This window comes from Hippocampus zosterae, chromosome 21, assembly GCF_025434085.1.
Source record: "Hippocampus zosterae strain Florida chromosome 21, ASM2543408v3, whole genome shotgun sequence".
Classification (NCBI taxonomy): domain Eukaryota; kingdom Metazoa; phylum Chordata; class Actinopteri; order Syngnathiformes; family Syngnathidae; genus Hippocampus; species Hippocampus zosterae.
In genome coordinates this window covers 7,936,928-7,958,417 of record NC_067471.1, presented here as the reverse complement: position 1 = coordinate 7,958,417, position 21,490 = coordinate 7,936,928, and the positions used below count along the sequence as shown (strand labels likewise).

Here is a 21,490-nt window from a genome sequence, read left to right as displayed (position 1 = left end):
TGTGCAAAAGAGAAACATTTGCAGGGGCGGGGGAGAGGGGGTAGCTTTGCCGAGGGCTTTTACTTTTTATTATTTTGCGATCTACCTTATTCCCCCCCCCCCCACCCCAACTGTCTGCGACGCGCTAACAAAATGCTTGTTAGCGTTGGCGCGGTTGCCCGGGAGCGCGGGCTTTGATATGTTGTCAGGCCAATATGGCGACGCTCGCTGATTACCTCGCCGCGCCGCCCGCATGTTTATTGATTGCGAGTTAATAAAGCGCGAGATGCTGGAATGCGTTCGGCGTGCTTTCTTTTGATGTGGAAAGCCAAGAAGCATCGTCGGGCAACAAGGACGCTGACGTCGCAGTGCCGGCCTATTCTTATTTTGGCTTTTCTCACTTTGGAGCCGTATTGTCGCGGCGGCGGACGGGGTAAAGGAAACCGCGTTAGCAAAAGCAAATGATTTCTCGCGCGTGCCGTCGAGGCGACTTTGGGACCGCTTTTTCGTTGCACTTTGATGTCACCGCAAGCCTGTAGGTTTTTTTGTTTTGTTTTTGTTTTTTTTTAGCGATAGCGCTTTAGCAGCATTTGCCTCTAAATTTGTCATTCAAGTATTCTGCTGCTTTGTTTCAGCGTCAAGGCTGCATTGCACCAAGCCCGTCTTCATTCCCAGTCAGCGGGGGGGGGGGCATTCTGTTTGTTTGCAGACGGCCGTCTTGTTGACCAGGTGTCTGCTGGACAGACTTGGCCCAACCGTTTCTATTCGCGGGGTTGCCCCGGGAGACCTCGGGCCTCGTTGCTAAGCTCCCGTAAGGTGATCGCCTTCTTCCGTGTCTTTGGTTGTACCCAGCCGCCGTTTTGATTAGACTTTCAAAAAAAAAAAAAAATCTCCCTACTTCAGCGATCTTCTGCGCTATGTGCAATCCCAGAAAAAAAAAAATCTTCGTGTCAAACGGCATGATGAACATCAAAACATTTCTGTTTACAACCTCCAAGTGGTGTCAATTAAACACGCTAAATTATTCACACATTTATCTTCTCTCGCGACTTCTCCCGAGGGGAATTTTTCATCAAGGCCCGCTATTTGCTTTAAATTAGCGGCGTCGAGCGCGCGCGCGCCTCCTGTAAAATCCCTCGTATCATTAAAGATTTATCCATCGGAAATCTGTTTGGGTTGATTTTGGCTGTTAATTGGCTAGGAGGGACGGCGCGGCTCAGCGTGACGGCGCAACAAGTTGCCGCCGGCTCGATTCCGAGCAGAAGCTGCCGAGACGTCGGAGGTTGGCGTCGCGTCCGGACTTCCGATGATGATGATGTTGACTTAGCGGCCATTTTGATTGGAAGATCGCCATTCCATTATTATTAATCACACGTCTGGATATGATGAGGCCGCATGCCGTTTGCAGCCAAAGAGGCAAAAAAAAATGCTCAAGCATCACGATCCTCATATTAAATATGTAAATCGAGGCGCACTCCGCCGCGCCTCTTTTCAATTGCTCGCACTCGCGCAGCGCCGATTCGCTCAGGAGCGTCGGCGGAGAAACAAACAAACAGCATTGATTTAATAGGCGACACTTAGCGAGCGGTGCCCCTGGAGTTTTGAATTAAGTGTTGGAATGAGATTAGATAGACGGGCGCTTCGGCACGCGCGCCGCCGTATCGCGCCAAGCCATCGGAGGCGGCCGAGGCTCCCGACTGTTCGAGATCAAATTAGCGCAAACACAATAAACGGCTTGATTGTTTTTGCTGTCTTCCGCTGTGACGCCGCACACGGCGCCCCTACCTCTGCCTCCAATTATTGCACACCGCTATATTGTGTTGTATACAAGTTCTTGCAAAAAAAAATACATATATATATTTAATATATTATTTATTTATTTATTTATTTTATTTTAAATATAATATATATATATTTAATATAAAAATATTATAAATATAATTTCATAATCTGCATTGTTAATTAACAATAAATTTTAATTATTTTTCGATTAATTACAAAAATTTAATTTTTAATTAAAAGTTTTTAAAAAAACGAGTCAGTTCAAGAAAATATTTCTCTGGCAACAAATTGATTCTTGATAATCACCCTTTGAGGCGTGATTAAAGCTCACTCTCTCTTGCACGCCCCAACTTGAATTCACTAATATCGTCACTTATTGTGCGGGGTCGAGAGCGGGTTGAGGGGGTCGGGGAGGGGGTGGGGGGTGGGGTTTGAAATCCATCATCGTCATTTAATGTGCTCCCCTCTCCAAATCTCATCCTCTCTGCCGCAACTCTGACATTTGGAGAATTCTTTGATTAACATAATTAGACAACTTTGATGAGAGATTTGCCAAAGCCTCCTTTTCTTGTTTCTGGCGCGCTCGCGTCTCTGCACCCCCCCCTCCCCCACCCCCCCAACCCCCGCCACCCGCGTGCTAATTCCGCGCGGATTACTCGTGACATTTCTCTGGGCGAGTTGAACCACAAGATGCGCAGCAAATATGAGCTGTTATTGTCATCATATTGTTATTTCTCTCGCAAGTTGGGAGAAGGTCATTTTATAATTACAACCCGGAGAGTGATCGAATCCCGCACTCAAGGCCTTGAACGAGGCATCTTGGATTGAGTAACCGCTAAAAAAAAAAAAAAAAATCAATCAACCTTCTGTTTTGTTTGGTTCCGGCTCCTCCTAATGAACGAGGCGTTAATGTGCATTATGTATCGAATACCAGGCCGGGATGGAGAGAGACGGAGCGGCCGGATGCCGATAGACTCTGGCAGCCTGCGATTTCTCCGCCGAGAGCTCCCGCAGTGATTTTATTGATTTTTTTTTTTTTTTTTGGACCGCGCTGCTCTTATCGTTATCCCGGCGTGCTGAGCGCGCCCTTCATTGGACACGAGCGTCACCCGAGGCAGCCTGCGATCGCTCGGCTCTCGCAACAGGTGCCTCAAGTCATGCCGACGTCTCATCGCGGAGGGGAGTGTCGCCGTCGGCGGCAATTTTCATAAAATTGCGGGCGGAGACGTCCTCGTTTTTGGGATTCAACTGCGAAACTGAAAGACAAAATTCCTTGACACGAAGCTCTGCGTTTGTCAGCATTTGTTTATTGACATTCGGGTCCACTAGCTCGATGCTAATGCAACATCGATGGTGGACTCGCTCGAATGTTAGCCACTCCGCGTGCTGAGCGATTGTTCAAAAAACACGTCACGGGCATCCACGCCGGCGTCCGTCCGTCCATCCGTCCGTCAGATCGCCGCCGTCTAGCGATGTGACGGCCACTCCTCACCCTTCGCTTAGGGTTTCGTCTTTAACGATTGTCCGGGACGATCGCGCGGGCCGAGCTCATCAAGTGGATCAATATTTGACCGGCCGTTCCATAAATTGGCATGGAGAAGGGAGTGTGACTATTTTTAACGACGCGCCTTATCCGATCCGCACGCGGCGCATCGAGCGCCGCGCCGCGAATTGGCTCTCGGCAGGTGAGCGGCGATCGCCTCGGCATGAGGTAAATTAAAACTCGCATTTCTGCCGGGGAAATGAGGGATTTCAAACACTTCCCGAATTTGCCTTGTTTCACGATTAGCCGCGTCGAAGCCTCATCTGGGAATCTCGCAGGCCGGGCGTTCCAATTAATCAAAGTGCACGTGCAGGATATTACGGTGGGCGGGCCGGCTTGTTTGCGCAGAATTAGCGTTTTTAGATGTTGATTTTAGAAGAATTTGGAATATGTGATCGTCCTCAACCCAGAGGGGTGTCTGGGCTCCACGCTGGTGCCGCAGGGAGAAAGGACGTCCGCGGGATGGGGCGTCACGCCTTCACAAATAAGGACCCCCGCTGTGAATTTAGCCTCTGTCGCTTTAGCTCGGCTTACGGTTTATGCTAATCTCAAATCTGCGGAGGATCATAGAAATCCAAAACAGACTGACTTTTTTTTTTTTTTTTGATTAGCATTCCACGTCGGACAACAAAGACGGTAAAAAGGACAAAGAAGACGTTTGAGTTTTTCTCTGCGGTGAAATCGTCGAGTTTGTATTCCGAAATGGCGATGTTTAAATTTTTTTTTTTTTAACGCTGGAAGATGATTGTAAAAGGAAACACGTTTAAAAAAACAACAACAACAGAAATCTGCAGAAAATTCCGGCAACATAAACCGTGACAGATTTGGCCTGGAACCGTCACACCGTCTGGCCCGAGTTCTTGCGATAACCTTCCCAGTCGGGTCTTTTGTTTTTTTTTAATGTCACTATTAATCATCGAGCGCCGCTATTGTTTCTCGTCGTCGGGATGCATATTCATGAAGGGCCGTGCTCGCGCGCCACCATTTGCTACCGATTACGTGCACTCGCTCACCAGATGTGCAAGTCCAAAGTTATTATTCAGCCCCGGCGCCTGTTTAGTTGCATTTGTCTTTCATGGAATCCATCAAGGTGCGCGGCTTCTCCCTTTTGGCGACCGCAGCCGCCCTCACGCGGAGATTTTGATCGGGCGACCTCAAACGACATCTTCCTGGCGACAACAAGGATTTAAGATGGCGCCATTAATCATGCGAGGGTGCAGCCGGTGTCACGGTCAACTTCAAAAGTACTCACTCATTAAGTTGCGCTCCGTCGGCGTGGACCCGGAGAGAACTTTGAAGATGCCAATGGGCTACAGATGTCGCAGGTTAGCGTTCAAAAGCGTCACCTCCGCCCGCCGCCGCCGCCGCCGCCGTTTTTATTTCTGTCGGCGGAACGGAAAATAAGATCGTTTGAGGACCGATTGAAGGAGCCTGAAAAAGTTTGCGGCGAGTTTTGCAACCTCTCCTGCAGTTTCTTAACGTGGCGAGGACTCGTTTGATTGTGCGCCACATCCAAACGAAACCTCATTTGAGCAGAAGCATGTGGACATCATATGCAGTTTGTTGTCGCGGTGCGTTCTACACCTCACCGCAGAAAGAGGGACACCATTAAAAAATAAAAATAAAAAATCTTGCAGTTTGCATCACATCTTGGAGAGATTACCATCATGACTTTGGAGTCGGCCGATCCTCCATGAAGCATCTCCAGTTGCTCCAGAATGCTGCCGCTTGCCTCTTTTTGACTCGGCATGAGACTTGAATTTTGACTTTGACTGTTTTGGTGTGTGATTAATGGATTGTTTTCTGTTTGTTGTCGTATTAATTTTTATTTTTTTTGCTCCGTGTTTTTTTTTGTCGTTGCGTTGAGACAATCGCCCGCTGTTTTTGCGGTTCTTTGAAAGGTCAACGGCGCCGCTGGCACCTTTTTTGTGTCACCGCTCTCCAGGTGACAGTTCCCGCTTGAACACAGCCGAGTGTATTTGTCTCGGCTCACGAGGGTGACGGAGGGGGTTCGGGGGGTGGGGGGGGGTTGACTTGTCATCTCCACGTCTCCCCTTCCACACTCCAGCAATCAGGCGGCGTGCCAAACAAACAAGACAAAGTGAGCGGCGAGAGATGCTTCCCTGTCGTGTCTTCCCAGATGTGACTGCCGACAGATGCAACGCTGCTGCCGTCGCTTGACAAAGTGTGACAGCGCGCCGTGTGTGTGTGTGTGTGAGTGTGTGTGTGTTTAGGGGGACACCGTACTAAGCGCATGATCACGCACGAGATAATGTTTGTCAGCGACAACGGTGCCGTCACCGTGAACCGGAGGCGAGGAAAAAAAAATAATAATAAATAAAGCAAACCCTGACAAGCGGGGTTGATTTCGCGCCGTTCTGACGCACAGCACGTCGGCGTGCGTGCAGGGAGTCGATTAAAAAAAAAAAAACGGAGGTGAACTGCACACCGAATGGTACCGTCGAGTTCTGTCTACTCGGCCGCATCGATCAAGTCGGCGGCCACCCACCTCGGTAGCACTGCATGCCGGTTAAGCGAGTTCTCAGCTTTGAGCGGCTCCGGGGAATGGAGCGAGGGAGTATCGGAATTCGGGTAATTACAGTCTGAGGGGGTCCGGGTGGGGTGTGAGTGGGGGGGGGACTCTGTGATTACACATCAGCCCTGTAATAGATTCAGCACTTTTCTAGCGGAAAGGGATAGGCGCGGCCGGCGCGCCTGGGCTTCCCGCGGCCGAGGCGGAGGGTCGTCGGCGCCGACGTGGGAACGAGCGGGGGCGGGGCCAGGTTGCCAGGTACATCGGCAAGATGGATTACGCGAGGTTTGCCGAGTTCAACATTGACACAGATTCATCGTAAATCATTATGCCGGGGGTGGGGGGGGGGGGGGGGGGACCCGGAGTGATTTCTGCATTAGGAGCAGAAAATGGAGTTCAGCCAGTCAATGAGGGAGGGCATATTTCACATCAATCACCTCCACACTCACGTGTTACCGGGGGCTTAAATCTCACTTACACCGTCGGGTTCAATGGCTACGATGGCAATCAGCGAGACACCGACTGCACTAACAATACCCTACTGACTCGGCAGAGGACATTTATTACGAGTGAATTACGCGGAGGGTGGGGGGAAATGAATCGGACGGAATTAGGCGCTCCTATTGGATGTTTGGATTGCACTTTGCGGAGAAAGTTTGAAATTGCTTCGGCCAACTTTTCAGCTTGACCTCTCGCCGCGGCCGTTTGCGTGATTACCGCCAGCCAATCTTTCCTCGTGCGCCATTCCGAGTCAGCTCCACCATCTTGCGGCGCCCACCCCACCTGGCCCCTTTCGACCGCGTTTGCCTTTACCCTTGCACTTCGGCGAAACGAAATACATTTGACGCGCCGCATGTTGTCCGCAAAGGCTGACAAATTTTAATGATGAAATCATTCCGAAGGCGCCATTTATTAAGATAAGGGCTTCTCTCAACTGTCAATCATCCACCGCAATACTTTCTCATCCGTGATTGATTACCGCGATCATTATTCGCAAACGCGTTTTATGAATTGTTTCCAAACTGTTATTTATTTGTCGTCACTTCTCAGACAAGTCCCTCGATGTCAACGTTTGCGATACGGATTTCTCGCCGCCGCTCTTGACGCACAAAAGGCGATGTTTGTTGGTGTAAATGAGGCCGGACGTGGGCGTCGTTGGCGTAGCGCACGTCATTTTTCCGACGTGCGCGCCGTTGGTGAATACGGATTTGTTTTCGTTGGCTTGAGCGCACAAACCTGTTCGGCGCACGCTAATCAATGAACCCACAGGTGATGATTAACGTTTGGACACGCCCACCCATCGGGAAGTCCATTCGTGGTGAATGTTTTCTTTCGTTTTTATTTCTGGAGTTTATGTATTTTAAACTCCGTAGGCTGGTATTTCACGTTTCTTTTTTTTTGTTTTTTGTTTTTTTGCGTAAGTTTTATTTACTTGACCGGTGCCTGTAAGAAGAGAACGTGAAATGTGATTTATTCGGTGCAAGCAAGGCAGGAAAGAAACTGAAGGAATCCGGATATGATGAAAAGTTCTCGACGCTCCTCTCTCACTCTCCAAAAATAAAAGCGTTTGGGACGTCAGGCACATCTGCGCGAAGTCAAACTTTTGGACAAGCGCAAGGCGCACGCACGACTCGACTCGAAAAGTTGACGGTTGTGAGCCGTCGTTGTTTTGAAGGAGGGGGGGCATGGCAGCGAGTCTCGCGTGGAGCGAAGAAAGTGACATGTTGTGAAAGGTAAGCGGCGTCTTTGGAAACGCCACTTTCATCAACGAGTCGGGAGAAAAAAAAGAGGCGAAAATGCAACCCCCCCCCCCCACACCCCCTTTCCATTGCTACTGCAGCTGAGCTGACTGTCCGTCTGTCTGACCGCGTTGTTTTGTTTGTCCAAGCTCAACGAGGTGACTTTTCACCCCCCACGCCACAGAAGAACTTGACGGGTCTCATGTCCACTGAGAGCGGCCACCCGACGCGTGGGCCAGCCGGGACCCCCCAGCTGGAGACTACATCCCCTTTGCCGCCCCTCACTCATGGTAAGTTTGTCAATAGGGGTAGAGGGGGTGTGTGTGTGTGGGGGGGGGGGGGGGGTGCACATTCGGAACGACACTGATACGATGCCATTGACTTGGTGATGAAACTGAAACCGGATCTGGATGGACTTTGTGTCAATAGGACGTGCAGAACCGTCTGACTTCCAATCCGGTTGCCTTTAAAAAAAAAAAAAAAAACTTTTGTTGTCCTCTTTTGTTGCTTAAAAGAGTCAAAACTTCCCTCTAGCACTTGTGAAGTGATGCGCCTATTTTTTGTCTTCCTTTTATTGCACCGAAACGATTAGGAACTAGAAAACCACAGCCCCAATTACAGTTTTAAATTAACTTTCTCGTTAGATTATCACATGTAAAATAATCCACCCCACACCCCCCCCCCTTTTTTTTTCTTTCTTTCTTTCATTTTTCTTCCAACAAGCAACGAAGCGTTAACCATCCTATTTATACCGAGCATCATTACGGCACTGTCAAAAAATAGCAAAGTAGGACAAAGTAAGCAATCAGTCAGGCTGCTGGATTGCGAATGGATTTTCGCCGCCGCCCCCCCCCCCCCCCCCCTTCAAAGGCGTCTGCGCTTAAGACTGGATTTTCCCCTCCCGGGGGAGCGGGGATGTAGCGGCAGTAGGCCAATTCATTTCTAACCGCAATCGCTAAATACTGCGATGCATCACCAAGTAGCGCCGCTAACGGCTACGTCGCTGCCATACATCATCTCCCAACGCAGCGCGTATCTATCCCCGGCCCGCTGCTGCCCCCCCCCCCACCCCCACCACGACCCCCGCCCGAGGCTTCGATCCATCAGTGGAAGATCAATCCCTCCGACCCCGGCCGAATTGTGAGCGTCGTTCCGACGAGAGCCACAAACATGGCTCCGAACTGGACCCGAGACGAGAAGCCGTTGACGCTAGCGTACTTTTTTCCACTCGGACGTGAATGCGGCTTTCGTGGCAGGTAGAACCCGGCCGGCGGCACGAGCGCTGCAAATGAGATCCAGAACTCTGGCAAATTTTTTTTTTATATTTTCCTCCTTTTTCATTCCGTAGCTAACACGAAATGTTTTTGAACGTAGATGCCTGTGACTCCGAAGCATCGTTCAGTCACGTGACCCGGGAGGACCACTGTGGGCCAATAAGAAGTAAGTTTGACCAAACAGGAACAGGAACATGTTGGGAAATACTCTTGAGTTGGCCGCGGCGTGTCTGTTGCCGCGCACTCCGCCGGTTGAGTCATATCTTAGCGATCGGCGACATAAGCCGTCAAGAGCGGATGTTTTGCTCGTTTGACTGAGTGCGCGCCAGGCCTCGGGTTTGTCGGCCGACTGAAATTCGAGCTGCGCCGTTTCCAGTCGCAGTAACGCCAAGATGGCACCTGGAGGAAGCCGGCAGCGCCCGTTTGCCGCCTTCTTCCGTCCCAGCTTGGCCTCGCATTTCCCATTGTCCTTCTGTTTCCGATGCAGGAGGAAATCCTGCTTAGGGGGGTAGGGGGGGGGTATTGCTTTTCACCAGCAGATACCATTGAAATTTTGAAAAATGTGCCTGCCCAGATGCCTTCCTGAAAACAGCTTTGCCTTGTATTTCATCTCGCCCCCGCACCCCCCCCCCCCCCCAGTGAATCAAATCAGTGTGTAAGAGAGAACACCTCAAACAATACAATTAGTTTGAAAATCTAAAGTTGGGCATTTGATTGTCATCTGGAGTCCCTTGAGGGGATGGGGGGAGGGGTGCTCCCCCCGTGCTAATGAAGAGCCTCCATTGGCCGCAGCAACAGGAAATCGATAAGAGATCATCCGCTTGGCTGCATCCCGCCCCTGAGCTCTCCCTTCGCCGTCGGAGTTCAAGCTAGCGTACGCCGGCCGCTCTTTCGCGACTCGAAGTCGACTCCATTGCGCGTAGCTGACTTTTTATTTCAAAAAGCATTCGGCAAAAGCGACGCCCCCGGAAGGTCAAAAATCTCCCGCCGGGCCGGAAGTCGGCGGGGACGCCCTCCTCAGTGCCTCCTCCATCCCGGAGGGTCCCCGGGAGACACTATGGGCTTTTCCAACCGCCCGTATCTCCCGCGCGCAGGACCCCGCCCGACTCCCTTGGCTCCCCCCACCCCCACGGGAAGATGGCGGGCGTTTGGAGGAGTTTAATCGTCAGCGGATTGTCCAATACTTTTTAATGCCCCGCTGAAGATGACCTCACTCGCTGCTTTTATCAGTCGTCAGAAAAGCCCGTCAAATAACACCGCCAGGTTTTGAAAGGGAGCTCGCCCCCCCCCCCCTTTTGTGCGACTCTCTGATTGGACTCGAGCGGCGCACCTTCAAGGTGATTACCGGTGCGCTCGATTTGACCTCTTTTGGAAGTGAATTTGTGAAGCCAAGTAGATTTCCTCGTGGAAGATCGCCGTTTGGCGATTGACGCGCAAAACCGCGACGGGGGAGGGGTCAGTCGGCTCAAAGGGGTCGCGGGTGCGCCAGACAAAAATCGACGTTTTCGAGCCGTCGCAAAAGTTATCGGAGCACTCGAGGACTTTTTCCACATCTTCGTTGGTGTCCTCCGAGCCACCCCTCCCCCCTCCTACCGAGTGCGCGGAAACAAAGCCTGGAAAGTACGGAGCCATTATGAACTCGGCCGTTATTTTCAAGTGATTAACTGAGCAGAAGGTCGCGGAATCCAAAATGGCATAAATAGGGTGAAATGCTAGCGCGGGGGTTGATTAAAATGCCCATTGTAATTTTACCTCTGTTGTAATTATTTTCTCATTGTCTTGCCACAGATGCATTTCAGATGGGAAATTTCGAGTGTGTTCATTAGCATATTTTACCCGGCGCCCCGGCGTATTCTTTTCCTTTCTAAATAGCCGCTGTACTCGAGCCGCGCGATTAGTTATGCGCGCCGCCGTGATGTCAAGAAAGGATTTGATTTAAGAGTGTTGTTTAACTTTACAGGAGAGTTCTCGCCCTGCGCTTATTTTAACACCAGTTGACCTTTCGGTCCCGAAATGTCACTGGCGGGGGTGGAGACGCGAACCAATTTGCTCGCATAGGCGGCCCAACTTCTCAACTCTACGTCGATTAAAAAAAAAAAAAAAAAACTGTACCAGTTATTCGATATCGGCTTAAAAATATTTGCGCGTGAACTGGCATTTTTTCTAACCGTGCCTGATTTTTATTTTGGAGAGTTTTTGCATCGCGAGTGAGGCACTTTTTGACACCTTGTGAAAGCACACGTGTTGAGCTGAAGCACTGAAAAAAAAAAAAAAAAAAAAAAAATGTTTACGGCCGACTTGTTTACCGGCACACGTGACTGGAATCTTTTCCAGAGCTGCTCATCGAGCGGGAGGGGGGGACGGACCTCCAGCCGGTTTAAATGAGAGCGGCGCAGGGGGGGGATTACGTGGCCTCTAACAGGGTTGTGGCTCCAACATTAAGGTTAAAACCCTTTTCTATTACTGAGATCTGTGCTGGTGTTGCCCCCGCTGGCCCCCGTGTGTTTGTAGGTTCAATGCCTCGCTGCGAGGTCATTCCGTCAGGCTCCCCCCCCCCCCCCCCCCCCAGCCCTGAGCAGTGGAGGGTGACCGTGGACTGGGGGGGGGGGATGGCTGCCATCCAGACTGCATCTCAGGCTGAAGCCATCCAGCCCCCAGCTACCCCCCCCCCCCTCGCTCTCTTTCAGGCCGGAGCTAAAAATCGATGGCGGCGTCTCCGCGTTTGAGAAGCCACTCAGAGGCGGACGAGCAACTCGGTCCCCAAGTCTGATCTCTCTCAGCTTAGGGCTTTGATTGGCATCCCCAAGATGCCGAGGCGCTGACCCGCAGCTGTCCCATTAGCGGAGGGTTAATGCCCAGATCGCTCGCGAGCAAATAAAGGAACTCGGCCGGGGGGGGGCGTTTTGATACACCGCCAATCCTCTCTGTGACTGGCAGTTACACCTCAGATGCGGATGCAAACGCTTGAACTTCCTTCGGATGGCCAAGCCGGCGGAATATTTGAGTCATCGCTCAGACGCCTGCAATGCCCTCCCACAGCCTCCTCCTCCTCTCACTCACTCAGTCCTGTTTGGAGTTGAGAAGGGCGGGGTGCCTTTTTAGGGGCCGGTCGGGCTCTGAGTCAACATCGGTCACTCTTTGCCGAGTGTGCACGCGCGAGAAAGAGGAAATTGCAGCAGAGTGACACAAACACTTTGGAAGTCAGCCGAGCGTTTACTACGGGACGAGCGCTGGAATTAGCACACTGGCAAATTCCACATAACCCTGTTGAAAAAGCAGGCGGTGGGACCGCGTTCCCGTTAAAGGGAGTTTCGATGGAAGTTGGGCGTTGGAGATGTCGTCATGGCAAAAAAAAAAAAAAAAAAAAAAAAAAAAAAAAAAAACGCAATCGGCGGAGTCTCGACAACAAATCTGCCGGATGCTAAGATACTTTTATTGTGGCCGCTCGATTCCCAGCCCTGGCGCGTCATTTGCATATTTCAAAGAAAGTCCTTGTCTTCAAGTTTGGAAGGTCAAATGGTAAACATGGCTTTGATCCGCCCAAGGAACGTTTCAATCAGAGGCCCCTTGTAATAACATTCATTGGACGCTATATTCCCCCCCCCCCACCCCCCGCCCCTCCGCGCTCGCCCGTATAATTCCCTCGGTTTTGCGTCTATAAATACGGTCCTGGAAGATGTACAATTTCTAATGAGAAAATAGATCCCTTTGGATTGAAAGGCGGGGCGGGGGGGCTCTTCCGAGCGCGCGCCCGCCCGCCGCTATTTGTTCGGCGGAGGAGGAGAGATGATACCTGGGGGCTGTTTTTTGCCAGTGCTGGTGGTAGGGCGGACTCCGGCGAGGTCATTGCACATTTTACAAATTAGCATTTCAATCATGTCGCTACATGCGCAGCAGAGCATGAAAAAAAAAATGATATATATATATATATATATATATATATATATATATATAGCATAAAACACCCGCGCGCACGGAATTAGCATTTCCGCGCGAGCTGCCGTTTGCTCCTTTCGGAACGGGGCCTGTGTACAACTTTCTCCCGTCGGATCAATTTTCCCGAGGTGTTGCTTTTGACGTTCAGAGCGATCCACGCGCCGCCCCTCCTCCGCTCGGCATCGGCGCTCTCCGGGCGCTCGGGGGGGCCCCGTGTGGCGAAAGCGCTGAAGACTCGGTGACAAATGGCAATTATATTTGTGTGTTCTTCATGAATCCATCAAACACTGGCCTTTCTAAAAAAAAAAAAAAAAAAAAACTGCTCCCCAGATATCGTAGCCTGTCAACCGCCGGTCGCGGCGACCAAATTGGGATGCTGCTTAGGCAGTCAAGAAGCGCTCACCCCGCAGTCCCCCCCCCCCCCCCCCCACCCCATCCCGTGATGTGTGTGACAGCGTGTGCCGGCAAAATAGCATGTTTTATTCAACTACAAGTGTACGCTCTCAACAGTTGTTGATGTGCTCGAAATAGGGCGCTTACAAGTCCAATTTGGTCCTCTGTGCGGGAGGGGGGGGGGCGAGATATACGCGCTTTTAACGCATCCTGTCGCGTTTGCTGCATTCTGTGCAATGGTGTGGCGAGAAGAGAGATTAAAAAAAAAAATAATAATAATGATATGTTTGTGTTATGATATATCCTGCCACTGGTCCCAAATATAAAATAGCAGTTTGAAGATGATCGCATCCCATAATGAAATCTGAAATGCACGTTAGGCATCCTTTATTCATGCAAGGAAGAAACAATTAGGGCTTGTAACAAACGACTATTTTAATAATTGAATAATATGACTATTTCGGTGATTAATTGATGAACTGGAGTAAAAAAAAAAAATTTGTAATTAGGACCAGACATCTGGATTGTTTTTGGGGGGGAGAGGGGGCTGGTTCAAATTTTGGGCAGAATAAAATTATAATGCACCAAAACTTTGCCTGAACTTGGGCCCAGTGTGATTCCGACGCGACTCACACGTCTCATTATTTTTTCATTTGAGGGGGGGGGTGGCGACTGTACACGTCTGTCATTGCCATTTCTGACAGGATCATCATTAGCGTGATCAATGCGTGCGCGATTATGCACTGGCTCCATTCGTCTTCATTGAGATCAAAATAGAAAAAGTATAATTCAGGGAACCTGCCGCACAGAGTTGAACTCATTTTATGACCCCCCCCCCATCCCCCTGAACTTTGGTGGCTACTTACACAACTCCAAAACAACGCTATTTCCATCTTAGTCCAAATTGCGCGGTTGAAAGAAGCGGTCGAGAAGTTGGAGGGGGCGGAGTCCGCATCCTCTGAGTTGGACTTGGTCCGATCTCTGTTGCGCTGCCCCCCCCCCCCAGAGCGAAGCCACGCCAGTCGTGCGAGTGAGCGACGGCAAGATGATGCATCTGCCAAAGCGCAACAGCTGTAACCTCATCACCCTGCCCTCGTTACTACACTTCGCACTGTTGTCACGGGCGGCCTTTGTCTTGCGGGAAAAAAGATGGAGGAGTGCTGGTGGTGGGGGGGCAGGGGGTGGGGGAATCCATCAAGTGGCTCGTAAATCACCGCGTACAAAGCCCCGCCGCCGTCTTGCCTGCCGTCTAATTCCGACCGCAAGGAATCGCCGTCCCAGAAGTCCTTATTTGTTGATTGAAGCAAGTGGAGGAGTGCTTTTTAATTGCGATGCTCTACGTTGGCCTATCAGGCCTCTCCCTGGGCGACGCGCAGTTCCAAAGCGCCGAGGCCCGATTTCCCACGCTCGCTGTTTAACTTTAATTGTTGTGAGCCGACACCGGGATGGAAATAAAAGGCCCCGGAATCATATTAGGCGGGTTTTTTTTTTTTTTCCTTCTCTGGGGTCCGGACAGAAGCAGGAAGTTTAACGGTTGTCATTTTTTGTCATCTTGCACTCGACAAATAGTCCATACGAGGGGGAAAAAAAAGCCTAATACTAAAATTCTGTCTTTTTTTTTTCTTAAAATAAAAATCAACTCGCTCCGTTTTCCGACGATTGAGGTGCAACTGCATGTTTGTTCTAAGCATCATTCCAAGCGCGCAAAAATATTCAAAATACTCGCATTGCGGTACAGGTCAGGAAAGAGGCTACTCAGATATGTCGGCCATCTAGTGGTGGTTGGTGATATTACAACTTCAAACTTTTTTATTTTTTTTTTTTACCGCACCCTTCTCGATTTTGTTTTTCAACTTTACCCCCCCCCCCCTCAACTTTTTAAGGTGATCATAGTGCCACTCTGCGCATGTTGCCTACCCCTGCTCGACACTTTACAGTAGCTCAATTAGGACAGTTGAGAAAGTGTAGGATGGCAAAATGGGGATGGGGGGGTGAATAATCCACCGAATCTGAAGTTCACATTGCACTGCCAGGCTCTGATGTGTACGGTTATGGGGAGGAGAGGGGGGGGGGCAATGCAGGAGGAACTCCCAGTAGAGCTGAATGTGCAGGTACTCCTCTCGGCGAGATCCTTGGCTCGCTCTCATCCTTCGCCGCCTTTCTTATCAGACGGGGTCGCCGTCTTCTGGCTCCCAAGACTTGCTGAGGCCACCTGAGCGTTCATGTGGAGGAGATCATTACTGTTGCAGACAGCAGCTATTTTGTAGAAGCGTGCTTTTATTCCCCCCCCCCCCCCCCTTAGACCCCCCCGGCCCCCTTGCATTAATCTCACGCTCAACTCACCTGGGTACCGCTCCCAGCCGCCAACCGCGCCGCCTTTTGTGATCCTGCCACATGCGAGGGCTCTCAATCTGCGCGCTTCTCGCCGCCGAAATGTTTGCCATCTGATCAATATCGCGCGCCGCGCACGCTCTTGAAGATTCGCTAAGAAGCGACATGGGCAAATGCCGTTTTTTTTCACCGCGCCCGACGGCGGAGTGCTGACAAAGTTTTCGCGCTCGTTTTAGATCAAGTTATGCCGTTGACTGTCGACGGAGTTGATGGGGGGGGGGGGGGGAGTTCTTTTGGCAGCGACGATGGCGATAATTGTACGCGGTTACGGTGGTTCCGTGACTTACAAGTTCAATCGCGGCAGCCTCGTTTCAACTTTTATTTTTTTCATCAAATTAAAAGAAATTTTTTTGAATTGAAAAGAAATCGACAACCTTGTTTGACTTCATGTAATGACTTTTATTGACAAAGTCGGCCTTTGTGGCTTTCGCAAACGGGTTATCGAAGCTAAAGAACGCTTTGTAAACGGCACCCAGTGTGCAACGCGTCTATTTTCTTTTAGCCGACGCACTGAAAATAACGACTCGATTTCTGGCTCGAAATACTTGAATCTCTCCTGTTGATGCAAAAATAGGACAAGAATGACTGATTTGTCTCCCTTTGTTTTCAGCGCAACCTCAGATTGAAAAAGGACAAAATGGCGCTGGGACAACGTGCAAATGCTCACGCGCCAACGGCACCGGCACGGGAGGGACGACCTCAGGCGTGAGGTCGACGGTGGCTTCGGCTACGCCGACCACCAAGGAGGCCTTCGCGCCGGTTTCGCAGAGGATGCAGCGCAAGTTGAAGTCCAGCCTGTCGGTCAACAGCAAAGAAAGCTCCAGCGGCTCAGCAAAAGCGCCTTTGCCCGAAGGTAAGTCGTCGGTCGCGCGCTAACTTGCTAACTTGCTAACCGCTAACGGCTAAACTGAACGCATCCTGCTTTTTTTTTTGCAAATCGGATCAATCAAGTCCATCCGTCTTTTCGTGACTTATTTTGAGCGCGGTGGCAAGTTGATATCAAATATAAACGTACGAATACTTATGAGAGGATTTGAATAAATCGCCGCAAAGTTCAACCGGTCGCAGCTTTTACATTGTTGCCTGAAGTATCGGTGGCACGTAGACTCCGGAAACGCGGCCTGCTATCGGCCCCGTGGCTGCTTCCGTTTATCGGCGCTATCGCTCACGTGTTTTGACCTTCGAGTTGGCCCCGCGGCGAGGCCCTCACTTTGTCAGGTGAGAGGCCGGTAATCACCGTCGCCGCAGATGGAGACGAGGTGTGAGCGCCTAACAAGAGCCGAGAGCGCGGGGCGCCCATTAAAAGTCACGAGCCGCCCTCATCCGGGCCCCTCGCACCTCTCCGGGCCTCGGGCGAGCGGGGGCCCTCATTAGCCGGGAGCGACTGCGCCGCCCTCATCGGCGCAGCGCCCCGCGCTCGCCGACTTTGATGCATTAGCGCGCGCGCATCCAACCCAAGGACGTTGATTGATAAGAGTCCGATTGAGACGTGCGCTGAGGTGAAGGAGAGACGTCGCGTTTGATTTGCCGCACGTGAATTATGCATCGGGTGGAGTAAAGCGTCCTGCGGAGCGGCGCTTAATTGCCGCGCAAGGGTGGAAAGGAAAGGAAATGAATTGTAAATAAAAATTAAAAAGAAACGCCAAGAGCAACTCAACAAGGCTTTGCGTATTGACCGTTTAGCAAGCACCAGTTTTTGGCATCAATACGCCCGCTCCGGAGTGTTTATTTCCCGCTGGGGGGGTGGGGAGTGGGTGGGAGAACAGAAAAGCCAAGATGTTGTGTTTGAGTGTTTACATGGATTACCATAATCTATTTGCCTGTGAAATTAGCCTCCTTGAGCAGCTCCCCCCCCAATAAAAAGGAGTTCGCTTTGGGGCGGGGGATTCCTTGTTTTCTTTGGCACCGGAACCAATGGCAGATATCGCGTCGGGGTTTTTGGCCTTTTGTTCAGCTCAGCTGGGGTGGGTCCTGCCATCCAGCTGCTGGGTTTTTTTTTTTTTTTTTTCGTAATTGTAGCTAATGAGCTGCGCTCCTCAAGATGCTTGAACATGCCCAAGTGCTTCGGCGGTCCGTAATGGCCGCCGCCTCATTGTGAATTCCGCCCATTCGGTCTCATTCTCCGCCCTTGAGCTTGCTCATCCTACGCAATGTAAATCGTGGTCATGTTTTGGCCGATTTTTTTTTTTTTTAATCTGTCATTTCCTGGTTATGGTGTGCCGCTGCTTCTCACTTGTTGGCATTTTTTGCACGCGCGTCGTTTCGGCGTGTCGATGTCCGGTTGTCCGCCTCCTTCCATTCCTCTTCCTCCTCACTCGACCCCCAAAATAATCACTGCTCTTCAATAATACATCCAAGCGAATGGCTGAGCGGGCCGGCTGCCGCTTAATGATTGTGTACCCCGTTTTTTATTTATCCCCTTTTTTTTTTTTTTTTTTTTTTTTTACTACAGTCGGTTCTTTACCATTCCGAGCACTCGAGGCTCTGCCCTCTGGGTCCTTCAAAGTTTGTTAGGCTGAGCTTTGAGAGTTGTTTTTTTTTTTTTTGGTTTTGTTTTGAACAAAGTAGTTGGGGCCCAGCTAGGAGTTTAGCCCTCTCCTCGGCACCTCGGGGGTACGTCCGGCCATATTTTTAATAGTTACGGAGCTCCATCCCCTGCAAGTCTTCAGATCAGCATCATAAAATGCATTCCAAGTCGAGTGCACACTTGACGCATGTTGCTTGTATCCCAGCAAGCCGGGGCTCCCCGGTCAGCTCTGCACGCCCTCTCTGAGCATAAAAAAAAAAAAGTGGGGGGTGGGATTGACTTTGATTAATCAAACATGAGCATCCAGCGGTCCTCTGCTTGCCGTCCTCCGCACTCGCCTGCTTTCTCCTTCGCCTCGAACCTAATCAGCAACGGCCCACTCCGACGCCTCGAGATGGGCTGATGAAAGTGATGCAAATGTGGCCTGTTTGTACTTTTTTTTTTTTTTTTTTAAAGTCATACATCAGCAATTGCGCTCCGCTGGATTTTGCTTCCCCGGTATAATTTTGACACCTACACAGAAGACTCGGTGATCTCATTTTCGTCCCCACTAACCAAAGGCAGTCCGATACGAAAGCACTTGTTGCGTACCATCGCGTTTTAAACATACTACTCGCAAGTTGCTCAAATAACAATTTTTGTCATGAATTTCTTTGCGCCGCGGTGACTAATTCCGCCTAATCTCGAAACACCTTTTGGGAGGGGGGGGGGGGGCTTAATGACCGCATTTGTAAATTCTGCCGGCGCCTTCATCAAAAGGGTCCGGGGAGGTTAAATGTTAATTGTCGGCGCGCGGCCTGGCTAACGCTAATCGGCGCGTTTGCTCGGGAAGGACCGTCCGCGAGACGTCACCGATCGTCTCGGCGCCGATCAAGTCGGGCGGCGCGCATGATAATGCCGCAATTATCGACCGGTCTGTTAATCAAAACGGACGGCGGGGAATTCGTTGCCGCGCGTTCCCCGCCTTTTTCTGGCTCGCCAATGCATGCGGCTGCTCGCTCGCGTACTAATTGCCAAATTAAACGCCTCGTCCACGCTTGAATTTGATTTTGGATGTCATTTTCACCCAAACTGACCGTGTTGGGCCCCAGACTGCTGCGTCCACTGCATCCTCGCGTGCCTCTTCTGCGAGTTCCTGACGCGCTGTGCAACCTGGTGGCGGCGCCGGTGTCGTGCGCGTCCGAGGCGCGCTGCTGCTGCTGCTGCTGCGGCGGCGGCGCGGAGGACGTGGGCGACGACTGCGACTGCACCTGCGACACGGACTGCGGCGTCATGGACGCCTGCTGCGAGTCGTCGGACTGCCTGGAAATCTGCATGGAGTGCTGCGGCATCTGCTTCCCCTCGTAGGATGTGTACTTTTTGAGTGACCTTTTGACCTCGGATGTTTCGTCTGTTACTGTCCAAGTACTACAAGACTGTCAAATGTGACCTCTAAACCCCGCGGCTATTTTACGCTGACAACTCTACATCTTACCAATTTTGTATTCATGCATTTTTTTTTTCCTATCCAAGACGTCGCTCATTTTATTGCTGTTGTACATTATTTTGGAATGTCACATTTAAAATAAATACCAGAATGACGCCATCCTGTTTGTGCTTGCTTGTAACGTTCACAGTTTGCATTAAATAAAACCAAAAAAAATGTTTTTGCGCGAAACCCTGCCATGAAAAGCGTGTCAAACATCAGGAGGAGTTGATAACCGATGAGACGTCATTGGCTTGTTTTCATTCTTTTAATGACATTGACGCGAATTTTTTTTTTTTTTTTTTTTTTTTTTTTAGTAACGTACAAAATGCAGCCCGGGCGTCGTATCCGTGTCGGCGATGAAATGTAAATGATTTTTCCCAAAGTGAGAGCCTTGTAGTCTTTGTTCTTCTCTTCTTAGAGTAACAATGCGTGATGGTGCCCCCACCTTAAATATTTAAAGACCCCCTTTTGCTCAAGCTTTGCTGCTGTACAAGTGCCTCTGACTGCTTCTAATCTCCTTGATACCTGGAGGCGTCGCCACGGCAATGCAAAGATAACATGAGCCAAGCCGGAGTGGAGAAGGGAGAGGGGTGGGGGGCGGGGGGGGGGGGGGTCGACGGTTCGGCAACGCTCGCAAACATCTGCCTAAGAGAAAGAAACCCAAATGAAAGGCGAGATTTATCCCCCCCCCCCCCCCCCCACCGCCACCCCCGCCCTGACTTCACGCCCTCCCGTGTCATATCGGCGCCATTGCGCGTTTACTTTCCAAGCGACGTGTTTTTATTTTTTGTTGTTGTTGTTGAGCGAGTCACGGAAGCCTTTCCGAAACAAGTTGCCGTCATCTCTTTCAACTTTTCCTCGCCGCGTCGCGAGCGGCGCGTCTTGCGGCAGAGGCAAATTGAGGAGGACGTGGCGAGCGCGGGATGCCTGTTTGTTTGCTTGTACGCGCTCCTTGAGCTCCAAATTACACGTCAGGATTGTTCGGCGTCACGGGCCCGCTTGGATGCGTTGCCGTCTCCCGAGCTGCGCTTTTTGATTGTTTGTTCTTAACATCACTTAAATGAAGCGGGCCTCCCAATGGCCTCCAGTCATCTGCATCTCACGGGTGATTGGCAGCTTGTTTAGCGGCGCGTGCCTGCGTGCGTGCGTGCGTTCCTGCTCCGGCTTTGTTGACTTGAGTGTCGCATGCGGAGTGGGCGTGTTCGTTAGGGAGCGTGGCGCCGCGCATTCGGAAGAGTTTTGAAAAATGGACGGCGATTTCATCGAGGGGCCGACCGGGGGCCCACATGAAGGACCCCCCCCCCCCCCCGCTGGTCTTTGAGGCTCACTCATTCAGCCAATCGGGCGTCGCTGAGGGCCAAGTGGGAGAGGCATCACACCTCTCCTCTTTTCGTCTCATTTATCTTGCCCCCCCCCACCCCCACCCCTCACAAGTTGTCGTCTCTCGGAAGGTTGTAAGGTGTCGGCAGGCGAGGTTTGATGCAAAGGTGAGAGGCGCAGGTGCGATTTCTTCTTTTCTCCGACGTAGCTGCCGTCCTCTCGATCCGCAGGCCGATGAATGCCGATCGATCGTCGGCTTGGATCCGAGCGTATCGTGAGAATTTTCAGAGATTTTCGACTCCGTTCGTCAAAATTGCAACACGCGGCGCGGCGGACGGGAGTTGGAAAGATTGGCCGTCCCGCCCCTCCCCCCGGCGCCGCCGCCGCCCCATTCCAGACGATCGCTGGGTTAAAAATGTCTATGCAAATGCAGGCTACATTAGCGCACGCACAGGTTGTTAATAAATGAACACGTGGCAGGAATAATTCAGTTTAGCGTGATAATTCTGGGCTGCGGGCTGTCAGCCGTGGCATATTGTTCCGGATCCAATGTGACGGCGAGATGGCAACGCGGGCGGTGAACTGTGATGTCGGAGAAGCCTTCC

The 21,490-nt window shown here is 51.1% G+C and overlaps 1 protein-coding gene and 1 long non-coding RNA gene across 2 annotated transcripts in view; both read left to right on the top strand.

Moving 5' to 3' along the window:
- Nucleotides 1–21,490, top strand: part of LOC127593705 (uncharacterized) — a 120,398-nt gene that overhangs the window by 63,625 nt on the left and 35,283 nt on the right. The gene's annotated exons all lie outside the window — the stretch shown is intronic.
- On the top strand, nucleotides 7,077–19,739 carry mdfic (MyoD family inhibitor domain containing). Its single transcript, XM_052055300.1, is given in 6 exon segments — nucleotides 7,077–7,570; nucleotides 7,726–7,866; nucleotides 8,951–9,016; nucleotides 16,181–16,423; nucleotides 19,189–19,238; nucleotides 19,241–19,739. Coding segments are annotated over 5 exon segments (651 nt in total). The 5' UTR covers nucleotides 7,077–7,570; nucleotides 7,726–7,778; the 3' UTR covers nucleotides 19,445–19,739.